General features: G+C 36.1%; 4 protein-coding genes and 2 pseudogenes across 6 annotated transcripts; 5 read left to right on the forward strand and 1 right to left on the reverse strand.

Annotated features, from left to right (window-relative positions):
• The first annotated feature begins 394 nt into the window (after window positions 1–394).
• LOC123203372 lies at window positions 395–4,235 on the forward strand (annotated as a pseudogene).
• On the forward strand, window positions 2,732–4,235 carry LOC123203373 (BTB/POZ domain-containing protein SR1IP1-like). Its single transcript, XM_044619723.1, has 4 exons — window positions 2,732–2,917; window positions 3,016–3,087; window positions 3,250–3,838; window positions 3,921–4,235. The coding sequence occupies exons 1-3, from the start codon at window positions 2,862–2,864 to the stop codon at window positions 3,587–3,589; spliced, it is 468 nt and encodes a 155-aa protein (XP_044475658.1). The 5' UTR covers window positions 2,732–2,861; the 3' UTR covers window positions 3,590–3,838; window positions 3,921–4,235.
• Window positions 3,676–9,332, forward strand: LOC123202918 (annotated as a pseudogene).
• A 1,319-nt stretch (window positions 9,333–10,651) lies between these two features.
• On the forward strand, window positions 10,652–11,401 carry LOC123203170. The gene is made up of 2 exons (XM_044619387.1): window positions 10,652–11,032; window positions 11,289–11,401. Exons 1-2 carry the CDS (start codon window positions 10,725–10,727, stop codon window positions 11,395–11,397), a joined length of 417 nt encoding a protein of 138 aa, XP_044475322.1. The 5' UTR covers window positions 10,652–10,724; the 3' UTR covers window positions 11,398–11,401.
• Window positions 11,402–13,542: 2,141 nt separating this feature from the next.
• On the forward strand, window positions 13,543–15,738 carry LOC123203169. Of its 2 annotated transcripts, none has more exons than XM_044619385.1 (7): window positions 13,543–13,793; window positions 13,881–13,934; window positions 14,011–14,142; window positions 14,251–14,359; window positions 14,468–14,509; window positions 14,616–14,672; window positions 14,756–15,738. In XM_044619385.1, exons 1-7 carry the CDS (start codon window positions 13,651–13,653, stop codon window positions 15,362–15,364), a joined length of 1,146 nt encoding a protein of 381 aa, XP_044475320.1. In that variant the 5' UTR covers window positions 13,543–13,650; the 3' UTR covers window positions 15,365–15,738. The 2 variants fall into 2 exon arrangements, with proteins under 2 accessions (XP_044475320.1, XP_044475321.1); XM_044619386.1 differs by having other exon boundaries at window positions 13,596–13,793; window positions 14,256–14,359.
• Window positions 15,739–16,263: 525 nt separating this feature from the next.
• On the reverse strand, window positions 16,264–18,818 carry LOC123203168 (probable cysteine protease RD21B). Of its 2 annotated transcripts, none has more exons than XM_044619383.1 (5): window positions 18,161–18,818; window positions 17,533–17,768; window positions 17,304–17,444; window positions 16,671–17,123; window positions 16,264–16,565 (listed from the first exon to the last, which is right to left on the reverse strand). In XM_044619383.1, exons 1-5 carry the CDS (start codon window positions 18,645–18,647, stop codon window positions 16,467–16,469), a joined length of 1,416 nt encoding a protein of 471 aa, XP_044475318.1. In that variant the 5' UTR covers window positions 18,648–18,818; the 3' UTR covers window positions 16,264–16,466. The 2 variants fall into 2 exon arrangements, with proteins under 2 accessions (XP_044475318.1, XP_044475319.1); XM_044619384.1 differs by having other exon boundaries at window positions 16,264–16,562; window positions 18,161–18,813.
• Window positions 18,819–19,225: the final 407 nt, after the last annotated feature.

Below are 19,225 nucleotides of genomic sequence, written 5' to 3' on the forward strand. Positions count from 1 at the left end.
TCACCATAGCGGAGACGGGGATTGAGATCCCGTCCCCGCCTCTCCCCGTCGTCATCCCTAATACACATACACGTATATATGCCTACATTTCTACATATATGTACACATACAGATACGTACCTGCATACCTACATATACATACACATATCTATACATGCATGCATATACATACCTCCATTTATACATATGTATACATACCTACATGCACATACGCATACATACACATACATATACATATATACAGATACATAAACATATAATGTACACATACATGCACATACACATGCATACATACACATACATATACATATTCGTACACATACATATGCTACACATATATACATACACATGCATATCCTTGCATATACATATGCATACATATCATATACACATACATATGCATGTGTATGTGTGTATGTATGTATACTTGTGAAGAATCATTAGTAAACCACAGCAAGAAATCAGAGAGAAACAAAAACATAGATGCGCCTACCACTCTGAACATGGCCACTAAGAAGAAGGAGCTCCTGTCCACTGCCCTTAAGAGAACCAGTGACCAATCCTTTGTTTTTCCTCATTCACTTCAAGTTTAAACTCATGTTTATATGATTTATTCAAGTCTTTATTTTTCCTTACTCTGTTTCAGGATGTTCTTCCAGGGGATTCCTAGTGATGTAACTTTTCATGTTGGAGGAACTTCCTTTTCATTACATAAGGTGTGATTCCTCTCAACTCTTGCTTTTCATTTTCGAGTCAATAAGTGATATGTTTACTATTTTATCTCCTACGGTAATGGCAGTTTCCATTAGTCTCAAAATGTGGATACATAAGGAAGCTGGTATCCGAATCTGGTGAAGCTGATCTTCTGTTATTGAAGTCTCTGATGCTCTGGGCGGGACAGGGGCAGAGGCATTTGAACTTACAGCAAAATTCTGCCGTGGAATTAATTTTGAATCAACACAGAAAACATTGCCCTGCTTCGATGTGCAGCAGAGTCTCTTGAGATGACTGAGGACTATGCAGTTGAAAATTTGGTTGGAAGAGCTGACGCTTACTTGAATGAAGTAGCACTCAAGAGCCTTGCAGTAGCAATTACCGTTTTGCATATGTCAGAGAGCCTACTTCCAATTGCAGAGAAAGTAAAATTGGTGGTCGTCATATAGATGCAGTAGCACACATAGCTTCTAAAGAAAACCAGTTTTCTGTATCTGGTAGAGTTGAGAGTGGTACTGAGGGAGCAATTTCAACCATGGCATCTCATCCAAAGGCCATTGATTGGTGGGCTCAAGATTTAACTGTTTTTCAAATCGATATCTTCCCACGGGTTTTGATAGCATATTGCTCTTGGTCTTGTACTTATGCTGTATGCACAGAGATCTCTTCGAGGTTTGTTGAGATCTGAACCGAAAAATTGAGTTGCTTGTTTGAGTATATTGTTTGAGTATATGCTATTGTTTGAGTATTGAACCTGAAATTCTTTTCTGATGCAGGAAATATTTGTAGAAGGGAGGAAGAAAATTGAGCCTCAACAAGAACATGAAAAGAGGGTTGTCTTAGAAACAATAGTGAGTCTTCTGCCAAGGGAAAAGAAGGCATTGTCCGCTAGCATTCTACCAATGCTGCTTAGATCTGCAGTATATCTCGAAACAACAGTTGCTTGCCGGCTTGATTTGGTGAAGAGAATGGCCTTGCAATTGGATGATCTATTGATTCCTGTGTATTCTTTTACCGGGGATACAATGTTTGATGTGGACAGTTCAGCAGATTGTGTTTTTCCCACATTAAGTGATATGGAATGGGTTGGGAAGCTAATGGAGAATTGCCTTGTTGAGATAGCCTCGATTGTAACTTATCTGTCGCGAAATTCATTAGTCTTGCTGAACTTATTCCAGAGCAATCAAGGGTAACAGAGGATGGGATATATAGAGAGCCATAGGCATCTACCTCAAGGTGCATTATGTTCAATTTGATCAATCTTTTGCTTTAATATTCACAGGCTCATCCTACTCAAAGTGACCTGGAGAGGGAGAAAGTTTGCAGCTTGATGGACTGTAAGAAGCTCTCGAGTGGCCTGTGCTCATGCCACACAAATGACCGGCTCCCCTTTCAAACGGTAGTTCTAGTGCTTTACTATGACCAACAGCACCTTCACGATGGTATTAATGGGCTACCTACTTATACACATACACATACACATACACATACACATAAATATTCATACGCATACATACACATACATATGCATATACATATATACATACACATACACATACATACCTACAGACCCTACATACACATACATGCATACCTACATATATACATATACATACACAGACATACACATACATACATACATACACATACACAAACATACATATACTTGCCTACATACACATACACAAACATATGCATATATATACATATAGACATACATGTACATACATGCATATATACATACATTTACATACCTACTTATACACATACACATACACATACATACCTACAAAACCTACATGCGCATATACATATATACCCTACATATATACATATACATACACATACTACATACATACATGCATACATATACATACACAGACATACACATACACATGCATACATATACATATCTGCATATATATATGTATATATATATATATATACATATATATATATACATATACATATATATATATACATATACATATATATATACACACACACACACACACACACACACATATGCATACATATACATATACACATACATATATACATATATGTATGTATGTGAAGAATCATTAGTAAACCACAACAAGAAATCAGAGTGAAACAAAAACATAGATGCGCCCACCAGTCTAAGCATGGCCACTAAGAAGAAGGAGCTCCTGTCCACTGCCATGAAGAGAGACAGTGAATGGTTCGCTTCCAATCCTTTGTTTTTCCTCATTCACTTCAAGTTTAAACTCATGTTTATGTGATTTATTCAAGTCCTAATTTTTCCTTATTCTGTTTCAGGATTTTCTTCCAGGAGATTCCTAGTGATGTAACTTTTCATGTTGGAGGAACTTCCTTTTCATTACATATAAGGTGTGATTCCTCTCAACTCTTGCTCTTCAGTTTCAAATATATTTTTGCTCCACTACATACTAAATAAGAAGTCAGAGAATCAAGTCAATAAGTGATACGTTTGCTATTTTATCTCCTACGCTAATGGTAGTTTCCATTGGTCTCAAAATGTGGATACATAAGGAAGCTGGTATCTGAATCCAGTGAAGTCGATCTTGCTGTTATTGAAGTATCTGATGCTCCGGGTGGGGCAGAGGCAAAGGCAGAGGCATTTGAACTCGGAGCAAAATTCTGCTATGGAATTCATTTTGGGATCAACACAGAAAACATTGCCCTGTTTAGATGTGTGACACAGTGTCTTGAGATGACCAAGGACGATGCAGTTGGAAATTTGGTTGGAAGAGTTGACGCTTACTTGAATGAAGTAGCACTCAAGAGCCTTGCAGGAGCAGTTACTGTTTTACATATGTCAGAGAGCCTACTTCCAATTGCAGAGAAAGTAAAATTGGTGGTCGTCGCATAGATGCAGTAGCATACATAGCTTGTAAAGAAAACCAGTTTTCTGTATCTGGTAGAGTTGAGAGTGGTACTGAGGGAGCAATTTCAACCATGGCATCTCATCCAAAGGCCATTGTTGATTGGTGGGCCGAAGATTTAACTGTTTTTCGAATCAATATCTTCCCACGGGTTTTGATTGCAATGATGGCAAGGGGATTTAAACAATATGCTCTTGGTCCTGTACTTATGCTGTATGCACAGAGATCTCTTCGAGGTTTGTTGAGATCTCAACCCAGAAATTGAGTTGCTTTAACCTATTGTTTGAGTATTGAACCTGAAATTCTTTTCTGATGCAGGAAATATTTGTAGAAGGGAGGAAGAAAATTGAGCCTCAACAAGAACATAAAAAGAGGGTTGTCTTCTGCCAAGGGAAAAGAATGCACTGTCCGCTAGCTTTCTAGCAATGTTCCTTCGATCTGCCATATATCTTGAAACAACAATTACCACGGCTTAAGTAACATTATCTCTCATGTGAAAAATTTGAATTTATTAACTTGAGATGGAATAGTGAGATATTAATCATGCTATAAAAAACAAAACTCTGACATAACTGATATAGTGGTTGTATATTCAATCATTTTGTTGCATTTAATATTATTCATGTTTGATAATATGATATTGTATGTTATTTTATTTTTAATATTAAATCAATTGTATATTATTTAAATATCCAATTAGTTAATAAAAATTGGGTGCATATAATATTATTATTGATTCTAAAAACATTTATTTAAAATCAATAAAAAATTATACATATAATTGGATGATTTTGAATTGAGAATAAAACTTAATAACTTTATGAAAGTATGTGTGTATAGTTTTATTATTATTGTTAATATAATTTAAAATTATATAATTATATGATGATATGTTATTATTTATATTTATATTTGTATCCATCTATTTTAGTAGACATAATGGGCTTTGTACATGGGCTTACTTTGCTCTGCTTGTCGAGCATGACATGGGATGATCCCTAAGTATGACAAATTGCATTTGCATCGGATTTAAGTGAACATAGCCATTGTCCTGTCTATTTATCAAATTAATTGTTCTTTAAAATATCTTTATACATAAATTAAAGTACTTTTATAAAATTGATTAAGGGAGTGAACTTGTGAAAATTTCTGTTCGAACTTAGCCGAAGACCCCTGACGTGATAAAAGGTGACAATAATCTCCATCTTGCTTTCCTACTGACTCCGAGTCCAAGTGTCCAACTAACTTCTCTATTCCCTATAAAATCGTCATCTTGAATCTTCAAAGATTCGTATTTTTACATCTTCATTGATTCCCATCTCCAATATGCATATTTATTTCTTTTTCTCATCTGGAAAACCATTACAAAAATGCATATTAATCAACAACATAAGACGAGGGACGAACAAGAAGAGTTGAGGACATTGTCAACTCAGAAGATGATTATGAACATACCAAGAAGGAGAAAGAAGAGGGGTCTTCAGTGGAGAAGGTTTTTGAGAACAAGCCGGTTCCTTAATGGAGGAGACAGTTGACAATGAGAGCCTTTGTTGTGAGCTTCGTGTTGGGTATACTTTTCAGCTTCATAGCAATGAAGTTGAATCTCACTACTGGTTTTGTTCTTTTTCTTAATGTCTCTGCTGGCCTTGTGGGGTTCTTCTTCGTCAAAACTGGGATTAAATTTCTTGTAAAATTCAGCATTTTAAAGCAACCCTTTACCGGGCAAGAGAACAGTCATTCAAACCTGTGTTGTGGCCTCTTCAGGCATAGCCGACAGTGGCAATGTTAATTTTCAGCCTCTTTCTTTCTACTTTACTTAAAGTTTCAATTTTTACACGTTTGTTTAAATAATTTAAGGCTAGTTTGATTTTACTGGAAGATTTGGTTGCAAAAGACTTAATTGTGTGTAAGTTAACTCCAAATTATGCCAGTTTCTCCAAGTCAATTTATGGGTTCAAAGCTTATAGATTAGCTGGACTACCAATTTGAATGGGGACTTAAAAATAGTCTAAGAAGGCAACTATGGGAGCCACTCCACCAAATTTTATAGTGGAGCTACGGTGGATCGGATCCAGGCTGGTTCAGTTCAAAATTGATTCATTTGTCAATCCAATGATATTATTTATCCTTTAGGGGGCGTTTGGTTTGGGTAATGTTTGATTACTAAAATATAAAGATTACCTTGAAGATAGATTACTTAGAAGATTACTGGATATAAATGATTACTATGTTTGATAAAATTTGATAGATATAAATAATTATTGTGTTTGGTTAAAGGTAATAAAAGATTACTAGTAAATTATTTTACTCAAATGCCCTTGAATATAATAATTTTTAAATATTTTTTATATTATTTGTTATATTAATTAAAAATAAATTTATTTTTATCTCAAAAAATTAATAAATAATAATTTTTCTATAATAAACTAAAGATTACCCCAGTAATCTTTAAATACCTAAGGTGAATGTGGTAATCAGATTACCACCTATATTACCTACCACGTTAGCATTGGTAATAGAATATTACTATGATCTTTTATTACTGACAAACCAAACAAAGGAATAAAAGATAGATTACCAAGGTAATCTTAAAATCCTTTAACCAAACGCACCCTTAGCGATATTGTTCACTTCCCCACACTTCACTCTACTGGTGGCCCTTCAATGATACCAATTTGAGTTTGAACTTGAGCTGGATATTATGGATTCGATTTGAGTTTAGCTTGAAACGAATCCATCTTTACTTTGAGTACATTGGCATTACAAATTTTCCTTCATGAGTTCTTCAATTGTGAGTAAGCACTTTGTAGATAGGTTTCTTATATCATACTTTTGTAGTCAAAAGGTCATCACCTTGTTGCTTTTTATCTTAGTAGCAATATAGTGGGGGTAATAATGCTCCCAAGAATGAAGGAAAATCTATGAACTAACAATCGTATATCATTTTAAACCTATTAAGTTCCCAGGTCAATGATCAAGTTGAGTCCAGTTGAGTATTCACTCAAACTCATCTCAATTGCATTTAGGCAAAGCTCTGAGCTAGGAAAATGTTTATCAACACCTGAAAATTGTTATGGTTTTGTTACCTGATTCCATTCTTATTCATAAAAATATAAAACGGTATGTAACTGAGCTGCAATTTTACATTGCAAATTATATCGAAATTGGCGATCACATTGTTCATAAGACGTTATGTTGATTTCTCTATTAAATAGGAAACTTATTAGGATTTGGTCTAGTAATAACAGGTTTGATTTAGGAATGATAATCATGGTATAAATAAACATATCATTTGAGTGTGATTGCAGTTGGTGAGAAAATATTGAATATTATTGACCCAACTCAACGTAGTCTGGTTTTGGGTAATCTAGGATAAATAGCATAAATTGTGCATTTTCTTTTTCTTTCTGAGCCCTTTTCTACTAATGGTATTGAAAGTTCTGATCCCTTTGTCTTCTGTGAATGAACAGGAGATTTCAGAAGTTACCTCTTTGGAATGAGTGAGCAAGTTGCAGTGAAATCTGAAGACAGCGGCCATGGTTTTAAAAAACCCTTCTCTGGGATGGATTATTGGCTTCCTCTTCATTGCCAGCTTTGTTGGCCCCTTCTCTGTGGCACCTCTCCGAAAGGTACACTCTTCATAGACATTTGAATGGGACCAGAAAGAAGATTGAATAAATCCATTTTTTAACTTGATCTTGACTATCAATTCTTGATTGGTTTTATTGAATGTTTGGTTTCAGATAATGATCATAGACTTTATGTTGACATATCCAAGTGGTACAGCAACTGCTTATTTGATCAATAGCTTCCTACTGCTGAAGGAGCCAAGCTAGCAAAGTATAGTGCTATCCTCATTGAAATTCACTTAGATATGATGTGATCGTATAAAGACTAAGACAATTTAGCCTGAGATGTTCTTGGACAGGAAACAAAAGAGAACACTTGGCAAATTCTTCTCCTTCAGCTTCTTGTGGAGCTTCTTCCAATGGTTCTTCACAGCAGGAGATGGTTGTGGATTTGCTAGCTTCCCTACATTTGGGCTCCAAGCATATGAGAACCAGTACATACACTGCCTTCACATTTTTGCAAAGACTTAATGTAACATTCTAGTTTGATAGTTTTGTCCGCTTTGGATATATAATCTATTATGGTTTTGTTTTTGTACTTTGCAACCTAATATGAGATGTTTATATGTAGGATTTGCTTAAGGGTGTTACATTCACCCCCCTAATGTGGGATATCTTTACATACTTAATATCTCTCCCTTGTACTATTTCAATGTGGGATTTATCTAGGAGTGTTGCATTCACCCCCTCAAGGGCTTTGCATCTAAATGTTGGATGTTTATCTCCTCTATGCTTTGCCAACGTGGGATTTTGCCTCACAATTGCTTAAGAAGACACGCGAAGTAAGTCTGAAACCATCTATAATATTTTGATCTCAATAGTCTGATTCATTTTCAAGATTTTGTACATTTTAAACTCGTAGTCATATTTTTTGGATTTGCAACCCAAAATATGTCTTATGAGTTTTAGAGCTCATAGATAATTTGACTAGTCTTGTCTTAGTATCTATAAGTGATTTGAAATGGCTATATATACCCAATATCTCATTTAGTTTTTATCGATATGAGATTTGTCTAAAAATGTTACATATATGCTAATTTTACTTATCAGCATCGAATCCTACATGGTAAGTCTTTGTTAAGGCCCAATGAGCTTCAAAATGTGCAGGTTTTACTTCAACTTCTCAGCAACATTTGTTGGAATTGGGATGATCTGCCCCTACCTTATAAGTTGGAGGAATTCTTTCTTGGGGTTTAATGTGGCCTCTCATAAAAAATAGGGAAGGTGGCCGGTATCCTGCAGGTCTTGGCCAAGGTAGCCTCCATGACATCCAAGCTTACAGGGTCTGTTCAAATAAGGCAACAGTTTTTACCGATGGCATAATATATGCTTCTTCATGAAGGCTTTTCCTATTTTTTACTGATTGTTTTGTTTCCTGAATTCAGGTATTTATTGCCATCGCCATGATCCTAGGTGATGGGATGCATGATTTGCCCTTGTGTCTTTTGGCTTTCTACAATGCATTTGATGACCTTGGCCTTCTAGGAACTGAATATCCTGCTCCCTTTGCTATCGTCTATCGGAACATGGCTAAATTGGGCGTCGAAGGGTTCTCAGCGCTGCTGAAAGATTGCCTTTTGCTTTGTTGTGTTTCCTTTGGAGCAGCCGTAGTGATCAACCTGGTAAGGGATTCCACGGGTGAGATTGCATTGTACATTCCTGTTCCAATGGCTATGGCTATACCGTTTTACTTGGGACCATACTTTGGCACTGGCATGTGTATTGGAAGCTTGATTTTATTTGTATGGTCGAAGACAGAAAAGGTGAAAGTGGATAATTTTGGTCCAGCAGTGGCTTCTGGTTTGATGAGTGGGGATGGGATAGGGACTTTGCCAAGTTCACTTCTTGCTGTAGCAGGCTCGACGCCACCTATTTGCATGAAGTTCTTGTCAAGGAAAACTATTTCCAGGATTGACAAGTTCTTAGGGTTGTCTTAAAGTTCAACTTTTGATGTAATTTCATGAATGTCTATGGCTGTGCTTGTTGGAGCATCATGAATTTGAATAAATTGGTAGTATTAAAGCATATTCTTGCCTATATTTTAGATAAGTTCATTTCTATTTTGATGATGTAATTTTAACAGATGAAAAGAATTGTTATAGCTGCCTCTAAAGAGCAAATCTTTTCTGGTGAAATTTCAAGCAGGGATCCTCCTTATCAAAAAAAAAAAATTGTTATACTTGTATGCAAGTCTATGAAATCTATAAGAATATGAATTTTAAGGAAATTACCTCCCGGAAACTATAAACACATAATATTAATATGTGATTGAGTGATTCTGAATTAACGATAATTAATATTTAATCACATGATAACACATCATATAGTACTCTTGTTATTTTTAATTTAAAATTATATAATTATATAATAACATATCATCGTTAATATAAAAATTAATACTCATTGTTGATGTACATAGTTTATTATTTGTGAATAAAATAATATGGAAGATACATATGATTAAAATATATATGTAAGATTGGATTTAATCACATCGGTTAGAACTCGAATTTAGTTAGAATAAAATGTGTCAAATTTAAGCAAAAGATTCTACTGTTTTTTATAAATGAGTAGAGTTTGAACCGATTTAACCATTCATGTTTAAATTAATTTCAACAAAATATAAAATTAAATTATTTTCAAATTGAGTTTGAACATTAACTGATTGATTTTAAATTAACTTTTTTGGATGTAAATGATTATTAAATTTTGACTTGTTTCAAATGCGACTGAGATTGAATTACCCTGATTAGGGGTGGATCCGATCTAGGCTGGTTCGATGCAAAATTGATTCACGAATTGGTCTATTGCATCCACCTATGGAAAGCTTGCCATCTTTACAATTGGGGCTTTGGAAGATTCTGAGCATGTTGGTGTTTTGCTGGCTTAGCAGCCAGTGGAGGCATGATCAACATTGTTTCAACTGCCTCTGATCTTTCACAAGATTTCAGAAAGTACTTCTCAGGAGGATGAAAACTATGCTCCAAAATTGAAGAATACTAGTGCCTACACATTCGAGGGAAAAAATAGCAAGCATGTTGCAGTCAATCGCTTGACAATTGAACCTAAAGATCAAAACTTTTCTGCAGTTGAAACTGATTTGGTCAAGATTCTGCTGGCAGTGAATCATGTCTGTTGGATGCAATTGGCATCTGAAGCTGTTCAGATGGCCACTGGTTCTCCAATTACTGAGTTTGAAAGACTTCTCCACTTTTCCTCTTCAGTCATTTGTCATTATTCAAATGTAATAAGCTGTAATAGGTGCTTACAGGACCAGGTTGTTGGGGCATCTTTGTGCAGACATGAGATACCTAATATCTCATTGGAATGCATGTGGCAGTGGTATGAAAAGCATGGAAGCTATAGTTTAGAAATAAAGGCAGATGATTTTGCAGAGTAAAATAGATTGGGAGTTTATCAGTTCTCATTTCGTGCCTATTTTGTTCCCTTTTTGTCAGCAGTTCAGTTGTTCGGGAGTGGTAAAAGTCATCCCATGAATGATGGCAACGGTCTTCCTACTTCTGGGAATTTGAAGGCGGATGAGATCGGTGGAACATCACAAAGCTCCTCTTACATTGGTCATCTACCAACATATTCAATGCTAGTTCCTCAGCCTCACACTTCTGACATGAGTGCTTTTCCACCTGAGAAAGAGTTGTGTAAATCAGTGCTGTCTGCAGTTTCTTCCAAAGAGGACTTATCTGTTCAGTCAGCTGACATGACATGCTCCAATGTTCCGGAGCTACTTTTTGAATATTTTGAATCTGAACAACCTCGACAAAGACAACCATTCTATGAAAAGTAAATATCATTTATCTTAAACAAAATTGCAGTCTTGTAGGATATATTGATAGTTAAAAACCATGATAGTTGGCATTGAGCTTGAAATCTGGAATTGCCTGTTCTGTCCAGCTTGTTTGTTGGTCGAGCAACAAACTTAGTTGTTTCTCTTCTACGGTAACTTTGACTAGCTGGGGGATAAATTCATAGCTTACTGCGACTAGCTATTTGACATCCTTTCATTTTTTATCTCTAATTCTGCTTTTATCCATGCCAGAATTCAGGAGCTGGCTAGTGGTGATGGGTCTTCACAGTGGAAAGCATATGGAGATCCAACTAGTTTGACCTCAGTAAATCTTCATGATCTGCGTCCTACATCCTGGTGAGTAATTTCCCATGTTGTGAAACACAATGCGTATTAATTGTTTCAGTCTGTTATGAAACACACATTTGCAGAGAAATGCTTATACTGCAATAGGTATTAACAATAATGGGGCAGGACATTTGCCCTCCTGAAAGGTAACTTGGATGACAAAGAAATAAAATCTCTAAGTGTGAGAACATGATTTTGAGACCCACGGACACTTAATAAAATCAAATTCTTGTTTTGATTTACTTAATATAATGATTGTGGTTTCACCTATTTAATGTAATCAATTATTCAATAAATAAGTAGGATTATAAATACAAAGTGTGGATGAAAGAATGAGATGAGATGGGATATAGGTATGAAGTTGCACCAATAGGGATTTGTTGTTAAAATCATCTATCCAAAGCGATAAGGGGAGGCAGGGGGCAGGGCCATGCCAATGCATGTCCTTTAGAATGAGTGCTTGTTTTTCCTAGTAATTGTAGCTGTCAATCATTTTCCACCCCACACTGTGGGGTGTGCCCTTCACATCTTTTTTTTTTTTATACTGGACCAGTATGAGTTCCTTTCGCTTTGCTTAATTCAAATACTCTTAATTCACAGCAATTCAACATCATGTTTGACTGCTATTTGTTTTGCAGCTATGAGGCATTTCATGACTCATTATCGTTCCCTTGGTTTCTGAATGGGAATTGACAGGAAATTTTGTAGGGTTCATATGGGATCATTAGTTATCTCAAGTCAAGTTCTTAAATCTTGTCGCTTAGCTAGTTTTCAATGAGATTATCTTTCGACAGACTGATAATTTTAGTTAAATGTAAGGATAAATGGAGGCAAGTTGTTGGTGCCATAAAGAGATACTCAATATAGGAAATGAGCACTTCATAGGTCTTACAATAAAAGAGTGGAAAACTGGAGTAAATCAAACTAAACAACAATTGCACAATATAGTGAACATTAAAGGTGAAGGTCTGACTTGTGAAACCTAACTTATCCGATAAAGTAATTGTGAGTATAATTACTATGTTTCAAAATTTATTTGTTCAATCAAACCAGGCGTTTCAGTTTAAAAAAGAGAAAAGATTGGCCAACCCATATATGATGAACAAGCTCCTACCCTCTCCTATCAAAGAGTGGATAGGAATCTAGCTAACAAGCTAGTGCATTTGTAAAAGGTGAGTGGCTTCATGATGACCTCTGTTTCTTCCATTCACCAATATTAGCCAGAATTTTCAATTAGCAGATCAATTCATCAGACCCCCATTTGTCAAATAAGAGATGTGAATACTGTAATTAATGCTAAGATCTTTCTTTGGAATATTCTCCAATACTCGAGTCAAGTCTAGATCAAACCTCTCACAGGAATATATGGCTTCATATTAACTTGAGCTTTGACCAATTATGACACTTGGAATGGGTCATTAAGTATTTACTTATTCACCTTCATTTCCTTTGTTAAACGAGTTAAGCTTTCTGGGTAAAGGTAAAAACTTTTCACTGAATTGTTGCCATTTATGGGAAGCTGATAACTGCTGAACTTATATTATGATCATTTAAATTGTAACTTTGTCCACAAAAGGAAAAAATGAGGCAGCATCAGCCAGCTATGAGGTCTCACATCTGTATAAGAATGATGTGATTTAAGAGAGTATTAATGTAAACACCACGTTTGGTGAACTATGATTGAACCCATATAATGCTAGTTCCTTTGAGGACCAGAGCCACTGCAACTACAGAAAAATTGATACGGTGACGTCGAATGCTAGTGAATGCTACATTCAAATATGCTAGTTATCTTACAATGATATTTGGAGAAATTTACAGAACTTTGCTGTAATTTCTGAAAGAGACAATTCAAGGTTAAATATGCACTCTGACTGGGAGTCTTTGCATTCGTATTGTTCACCTGCATTCATCAGATATTTTTCTGAAGTGTACAGCTCTTCTTTTATGTCTATCATAAAGTTCACTCTTTATTATGACATTGACAAATTACATACCTATAAAAGACATTGTAGCAATAAAGTTAAATGATAAATTAAAATTTTAATCTTAAAATGTAGTAAAAAATGATTCGAACTCTTATTCCTATAATTGAAAGGAATTTCACCTCTTTACGACTCAACTACCCTTTAACGCGTGCTTTGAATGGGCAATTAGCAATTGCTCTGTTTGCTCTTTTTCTTTTTAATAGTGATTTGAAGTAGGGCTCTTTGTCTAGTGGAGGCTCATTCTCATTCTCTCTCTTATTCTATTTCTTTGTTTGACAATGGAAGGTGGACTTCACATGCTTAACTGCCTCTTGCAGCACACACTGAGAAGCCTATGTTCAATTTCTGATTCGTCTGAATCCTCAAAGTGGGTGTATGCTGTCTTTTGGAGAATATTGCCTCGTAATTACCCACCTCCCAAGTAAGAATAATGAAATGCTAGTAATTTTCAACAGCTAAATCCAAAAAAGTGTACTCATTGTCTGTAGATCACATTGCTATGATGCAGGTGGGATTATGGAGGAAGTGCTCTTGATCGTTCCAAAGGAAATAAAAGGAATTGGTAATTCATAAAAACTATAAGAAACCCAATTCCTATTTGTTCTTTGTTTGAGTTTTTAAGTTGAATTTTGTTTCAGGATTCTTGTCTGGGAAGATGGGTTCTGTGATTTCTATGAATGTGAGAGTGCAGGATGTGGATACACTAAGGGACGGTTTGGGGCGGATGTCTTCTTCAAAATGTCTCATGAGGTTTATAACTATGGAGAAGGGTGAGATTATTTTATTTTCTAACTGTTTACACTAAAACTAATGGAAAATAAAAATATGAAGAGTATTGGAGAAATTAAATGCTCAACATGTGTGCTGCATTGTGGCAGTTTAGTGGGAAAAGTTGCAGCAGATAACAGTCACAAATGGGTTTACAGAGAAGACATAAAAGAAAATGATCCTAGCTGCGTCTCCTCCTTGAATGCATCTATTGAGCCTGTAAGAGACAAAATACAATATTTCTGTTGAAGGAAATTGAATGCATGTATGAAATGTAAATCTTTTCCACCTATCCTGACTTTATCATGGTTTTAACTTGCAATTCAGCAACCAAAAGCTTGGGAAATTCAGTTTAATTCCGGCATTCAGGTTTGCTTTACTGCAGCCTCAATATAGAACTATAGAATAGACATTTGTGTAGAATTACTCAATTTGAGTACACCAGGTCATATGATACTTTTCTTTTTATATGCAGACAATTGCCCTTATTTCTGTGAGGGAAGGCATTATTCAACTAGGTTCATTTGATAAGGTTGTTCTCTTCACTGCATATTTTGTGCCTTTACTCTTTTTTTTTTGGGCATAAAATCGGATGATGGTTCTTATGTTCTGTAGATTTTGGAAGATCTCAGTCTGGTTATCAACGTACAGAGGAAATTCAGCTATCTACAGAGCATTCCAGGAGTCTTCCCCATTCAAAGGCCGTACCTGCCTATCCATTTGCCATGCATCATCAAACCCAATACTCAGATGAGTGAAAGCCAGGAAACTGCTCTATTAGCTGATGAAAAGCAGCAGTTATCCGGAGCAAAAAGATTGTTCAATGAATTTCCTCACGATTTTCCAATTAAGTCAATTAACTTTGGGTGGAACAGCCCTCAAAACGGAATTGCAGGAGCTTCTATTTGGCCAATACCTCCTCTTTTGCCCAGCATGTCTTACAGCCTTGGAGCTCTGCTATCCAAGTTACCGTCTGTGGCTCCATCCATTAACATCAATGAATCTCCTGCTACAGCCCTCATCAACAACGGCAACAGCATTAACACTATGTGTCAGAAAGTGAAGGCTGATAATGGTGCTGATAGAAAAGTAGAGTCCTCGTGTCAATTAGATGATCAAGAACAGAAGCCGGTATTCATAAATACTCATTTAGACGGGAAGGAGGAGGTGGAATTAGGATTAGAAGCTCTGAGGGAGGGAGGAAGTGCTTTAAATATAAATTAATTAAGAGAAGCATGGTGATTTGCATTATTTATGGACATGAAGAGAAGAATCGACTACTTCCAGCCACAATCCATTTCTTCTAGACCATTGTGCTTTTCTTCTTGACATGTAGTTTAAGAAGACATTATTACGCTATCATCTAATAATTTAATCTAAGAAATATGTGACTTGTTCTTCCTTTTGTTTAATGCTGAAAGATAATAAAGATGAATAGGAGTAGATTCATGTGACATTGTCCATGAAAACACAGCAAGGCAGTGGTAAAGAAACAAAATTTGTACTGAAATTATAGATAAAGCTGTGCTTATTGAGCCAACTTTCATGATCAAGATTGATTTTATAGTTATGAAAAAGGTTGGTATGGCATTGTCCAATTTTTTCTCTCTATCCCTTGGGGCACTGGACTCCTCACAATCAATGGTCCCCAAAACCCATAAGAGTATGATATACGACAGAAAGATAACTAAGAATCAAGTTGTTGCATGTGACATTTGGTTCCAGCCTCACACAAATTGCATGGCCCCAACTTCAACTTTTAACCTTAAAGATAGTTTGAGTAACAAAGAAAGGGAAACACCAAAAGTGAGAGAATAGGTCTAAAATCCGACAACATATCAAGATTAAACTTTGAGTTACTTAGTATAATAGTTCTCAGCTTTTAATATAAGTGGGGACTTAGCTAATTACACTTTATTTCCCTTCTGATGGGAATGTGTACTAAGACCTTACTTTTCTATTGTTATTTCATGGTAATAAGAATCCAAGCAAATACGGTATGTGCTATGAGATATTTTTCTTAATAGAAGAGACTAATCAATGAGAGATCGGGATATCAAGAAATCCATGGACAACATTTAGATAAGCATAAAGCTACTGCTGAATGATCACTGAATTCACAGTTACTGCAAATGGTTTTCAATGCAATTCAGATAAGTTATGTACACAATCAGCATTGATAATAGTCTTTCATAGACCTTTCACTTCTTCAGGTATACTAATTAAAGTTGAAATAACTGTATGCATTCAAGAAGCCAAATTCAAGCACTGATATGACTGTTCGGCCACCCTTTTGTCATCGAAGGCTTAACAGTACATCCTCTGCTTATGCGCTGTCCTTTGTGCCTTCACTTCCATGAGCCCAATTAGGTATGGCAGGACTTCGGGTCATTGCCTTCACTCCCAGTGGGTTGTCCTTGCTCTGCTGCGGAGAGATTTAAATAAGTTAACAATGGTTGAAAATGTAAGAAGACGGCCAAAGTTTGTCAATGCTCAACATAAAGTATACTATGAATATAGTTGGTCTTACCGTCAAACAAGTCCCTGAACGAACATTACAGACAGGATAGTCATGAGGGCAGCAGCTGTAGTGGTCATCACAGCAAGTCGCAGCCTCGAGTGGGCAGCATCCCCATGCAAAGCAATAGTTGCCATACTCATAGACACAGCAGCAGGTGCTGCTCTGTGGGCAGCTGTAATAACTGTCACAAACAGTTGGTGGTTTAATGGGAGATGGAGGAGATGGTCCAGGGTTTGGGGGATTTTGGCCTTTCTTGATTGGATAAGAGGCCTCCATCGCAATTCCACATTTTCCACTGGCCGTGCCAACCAAATTTCGCTGCATCTTAATGTAGCCTGATTCTCCCCAGCTTTTGCCCCATGAATTTCTCACAAGCCAGTAATCAACTCCATTTTCTGTGCCATATCCAACAATGGCAACACCATGGTCAAGGGCTGTACCACATCTTCCACTAAATACACCCTGCCAGTTTGAGGACGAAAGAAGACAACATGGTTAAACTTTTAGTATAATCTTCAAAAGATCTTGACAGACTTATTAATATTTTTAAAAATTGTAATACTGTCATTATCCTATAAGGCTATATCTAAACTTTGTGCTAAGATGAATAAAAGATAATTATCACAAACAGATAAAACTTACTGAGTCATAGAACTGGAATTCCCTGCCACCTGCTTCAATGGCAACACTCACTGGTTGATTTGCAACAGCCGTTTGCAAAGCTGCTTCGTTATTTTCAGGAACATCTTCGTAACCATCAATGGAAACAACCCTGGCATTTTTCTGCAAAATCCCAAATATTAAAAGTTGAGAAGTAGTTTCCTAAATATTAGTATTTCCTTCTTGAAAGCAAGAAAAAAAAATCCCTTACCCTTAAACTGTCACATTTCCCATCAACAGCGGTGTAGGGATAATCTTCTTCGGTGTCAATGCCCCCATTGTTAATAATGAACTCGAAGGCATAGTCCATCAGACCCCCATTACATCCTTCATTATATGATGAATCACAGTCCACTAATTCCTGCTCAGATAGAGAAATAAGGTCACCTGTAACTATCTTGTTTATACCTTCCACAGCTGCAATTGTTGAAAATGCCCAGCAACTCCCTGCATCCCCACTAGGTATAATCAATAGTCCCTTCTAGTCAACTGATAATCTGATAACCGTAATCTATTATTTCATCAACAATTTCTATGTTATTCAATTGGGTATTTAAATAATGGCAGCATTAATCCAACTCTTCCCGTAAAAAGCAAAGGAAACCGTTCCGTGACAGCTGATAGGGACAAAGTTGTCATAGCAAATCAAATAAAGATCCAATTTCTAGACAATTAAGAGGATAAAAAAGTAAACTTAATTAGATACTTCCCTTGCATAGCCATTGAATTCCAAAAATACCCCTTCATCATCTTTCCCCTTGATCTTTCCCATCTTTTAACTCATAAACTAAAACTTACTCAAAATAATCAGTTAAAACTTAATCAAAATACTAACTCACCACAGCTTCCTTGATCCTTAACATCAACGACGGCGCCCTCCTTCCTCCAATCAACGAAATCCGGCAGCTTGTCACCAACAGGGGGCTGATAACGATCACTAACCTTTGACTTCAACGACTTCTTCCTAAAACCAGTTCTTGCTCCCAGTCCCAGGAACTTGGACCGGTACTCCTCGTTCGTCAGGTCAGCAAATCGGGTCAAGCCAAGCTTGTAGGTCCGTTTCTCCGAATTTTGTTCATCAATAAACCTCAGGTTATCCTTAAAAATCTGAAACCTCTTTTCTTTTTCACCTAGAGCATTGTATGTTTTCCCGTGCTTTACAAGCCATGCCTCATATATAGCCATAACTTCATCATCGGTCCTCCAGCTAGATTTCGAGGCATGGCTTTCGTCGTAGGAGATGATCGACATGTCCAAGGCCGATGATAAAGTAAATAAAAAGAACAAGAAGGTGGGCATAGCTATTAACGATCTATGCAAAGCCATCTCGCTTGTTTTGAGAGAAGATGGATGGTTTATACAAAGAAGGTGGACTGGAGGTAGATTTTATAAAGGAAAATGCGGGAGGTATTTGAATAAATTAAAATTAATGACAGAAGAGAAAATGGATTTTTATCAATCAATGAAGGAGTGGAAATAAATTAGAGACAACGAATAGCCATGCCATGGACAACAGAGAACCCATGTGGATGAGACATGATAGGCTAGACACTGGAGTGAAAAGCAAAGAGAAGTGTGGTACTCACGCGCGGCTTGGTTCGGTAAAAGACGTTTCTTTTTTGTAAAATGGGACCCACAGGGACTTTGGTTTTTGCATCAATTATTTCTCACCCGTCACCACCGACCATCCGATTAGATGCGATTTTTTTTTTTAAATCTTAATTGGAATTGATATTTTACTTCATTTAACGTAGAGCACATTAATACAATTGTTACGTGATTATATAAAATTATGTCTGTCAAATTTTAACTATCTGATAAATATTTACATAATATATTATTATATAATTTAAATTAAATAATATTTAATTATATAATAATATATTATTTAATTATTTAATTAT

Source organism: Mangifera indica, chromosome 19 (assembly GCF_011075055.1).
Source record: "Mangifera indica cultivar Alphonso chromosome 19, CATAS_Mindica_2.1, whole genome shotgun sequence".
Taxonomy (NCBI): domain Eukaryota; kingdom Viridiplantae; phylum Streptophyta; class Magnoliopsida; order Sapindales; family Anacardiaceae; genus Mangifera; species Mangifera indica.

Coding starts and splice junctions, on each gene's coding strand:
- LOC123203373 (XM_044619723.1), top strand. CDS start 2,862: ATGGCCACTAAGAAGAAGGAGCTCCTGTCCACTGCCATGAAGAGAGAC. Junction 2,918..3,015: donor ATGAAGAGAGACAGTGAATG/GTTCGCTTCCAA, acceptor ATTCTGTTTCAG/GATTTTCTTCCAGGAGATTC. Junction 3,088..3,249: donor TCCTTTTCATTACATATAAG/GTGTGATTCCTC, acceptor TGGATACATAAG/GAAGCTGGTATCTGAATCCA.
- LOC123203170 (XM_044619387.1), top strand. CDS start 10,725: ATGAATGATGGCAACGGTCTTCCTACTTCTGGGAATTTGAAGGCGGAT. Junction 11,033..11,288: donor AGACAACCATTCTATGAAAA/GTAAATATCATT, acceptor TATCCATGCCAG/AATTCAGGAGCTGGCTAGTG.
- LOC123203169 (XM_044619385.1), top strand. CDS start 13,651: ATGGAAGGTGGACTTCACATGCTTAACTGCCTCTTGCAGCACACACTG. Junction 14,143..14,250: donor GTTTATAACTATGGAGAAGG/GTGAGATTATTT, acceptor GCATTGTGGCAG/TTTAGTGGGAAAAGTTGCAG. Junction 14,673..14,755: donor AACTAGGTTCATTTGATAAG/GTTGTTCTCTTC, acceptor TATGTTCTGTAG/ATTTTGGAAGATCTCAGTCT.
- LOC123203168 (XM_044619383.1), bottom strand. CDS start 18,647: ATGGCTTTGCATAGATCGTTAATAGCTATGCCCACCTTCTTGTTCTTT. Junction 17,445..17,532: donor GGAAATGTGACAGTTTAAGG/GTAAGGGATTTT, acceptor GGGATTTTGCAG/AAAAATGCCAGGGTTGTTTC. Junction 16,566..16,670: donor GTTCAGGGACTTGTTTGACG/GTAAGACCAACT, acceptor ATCTCTCCGCAG/CAGAGCAAGGACAACCCACT.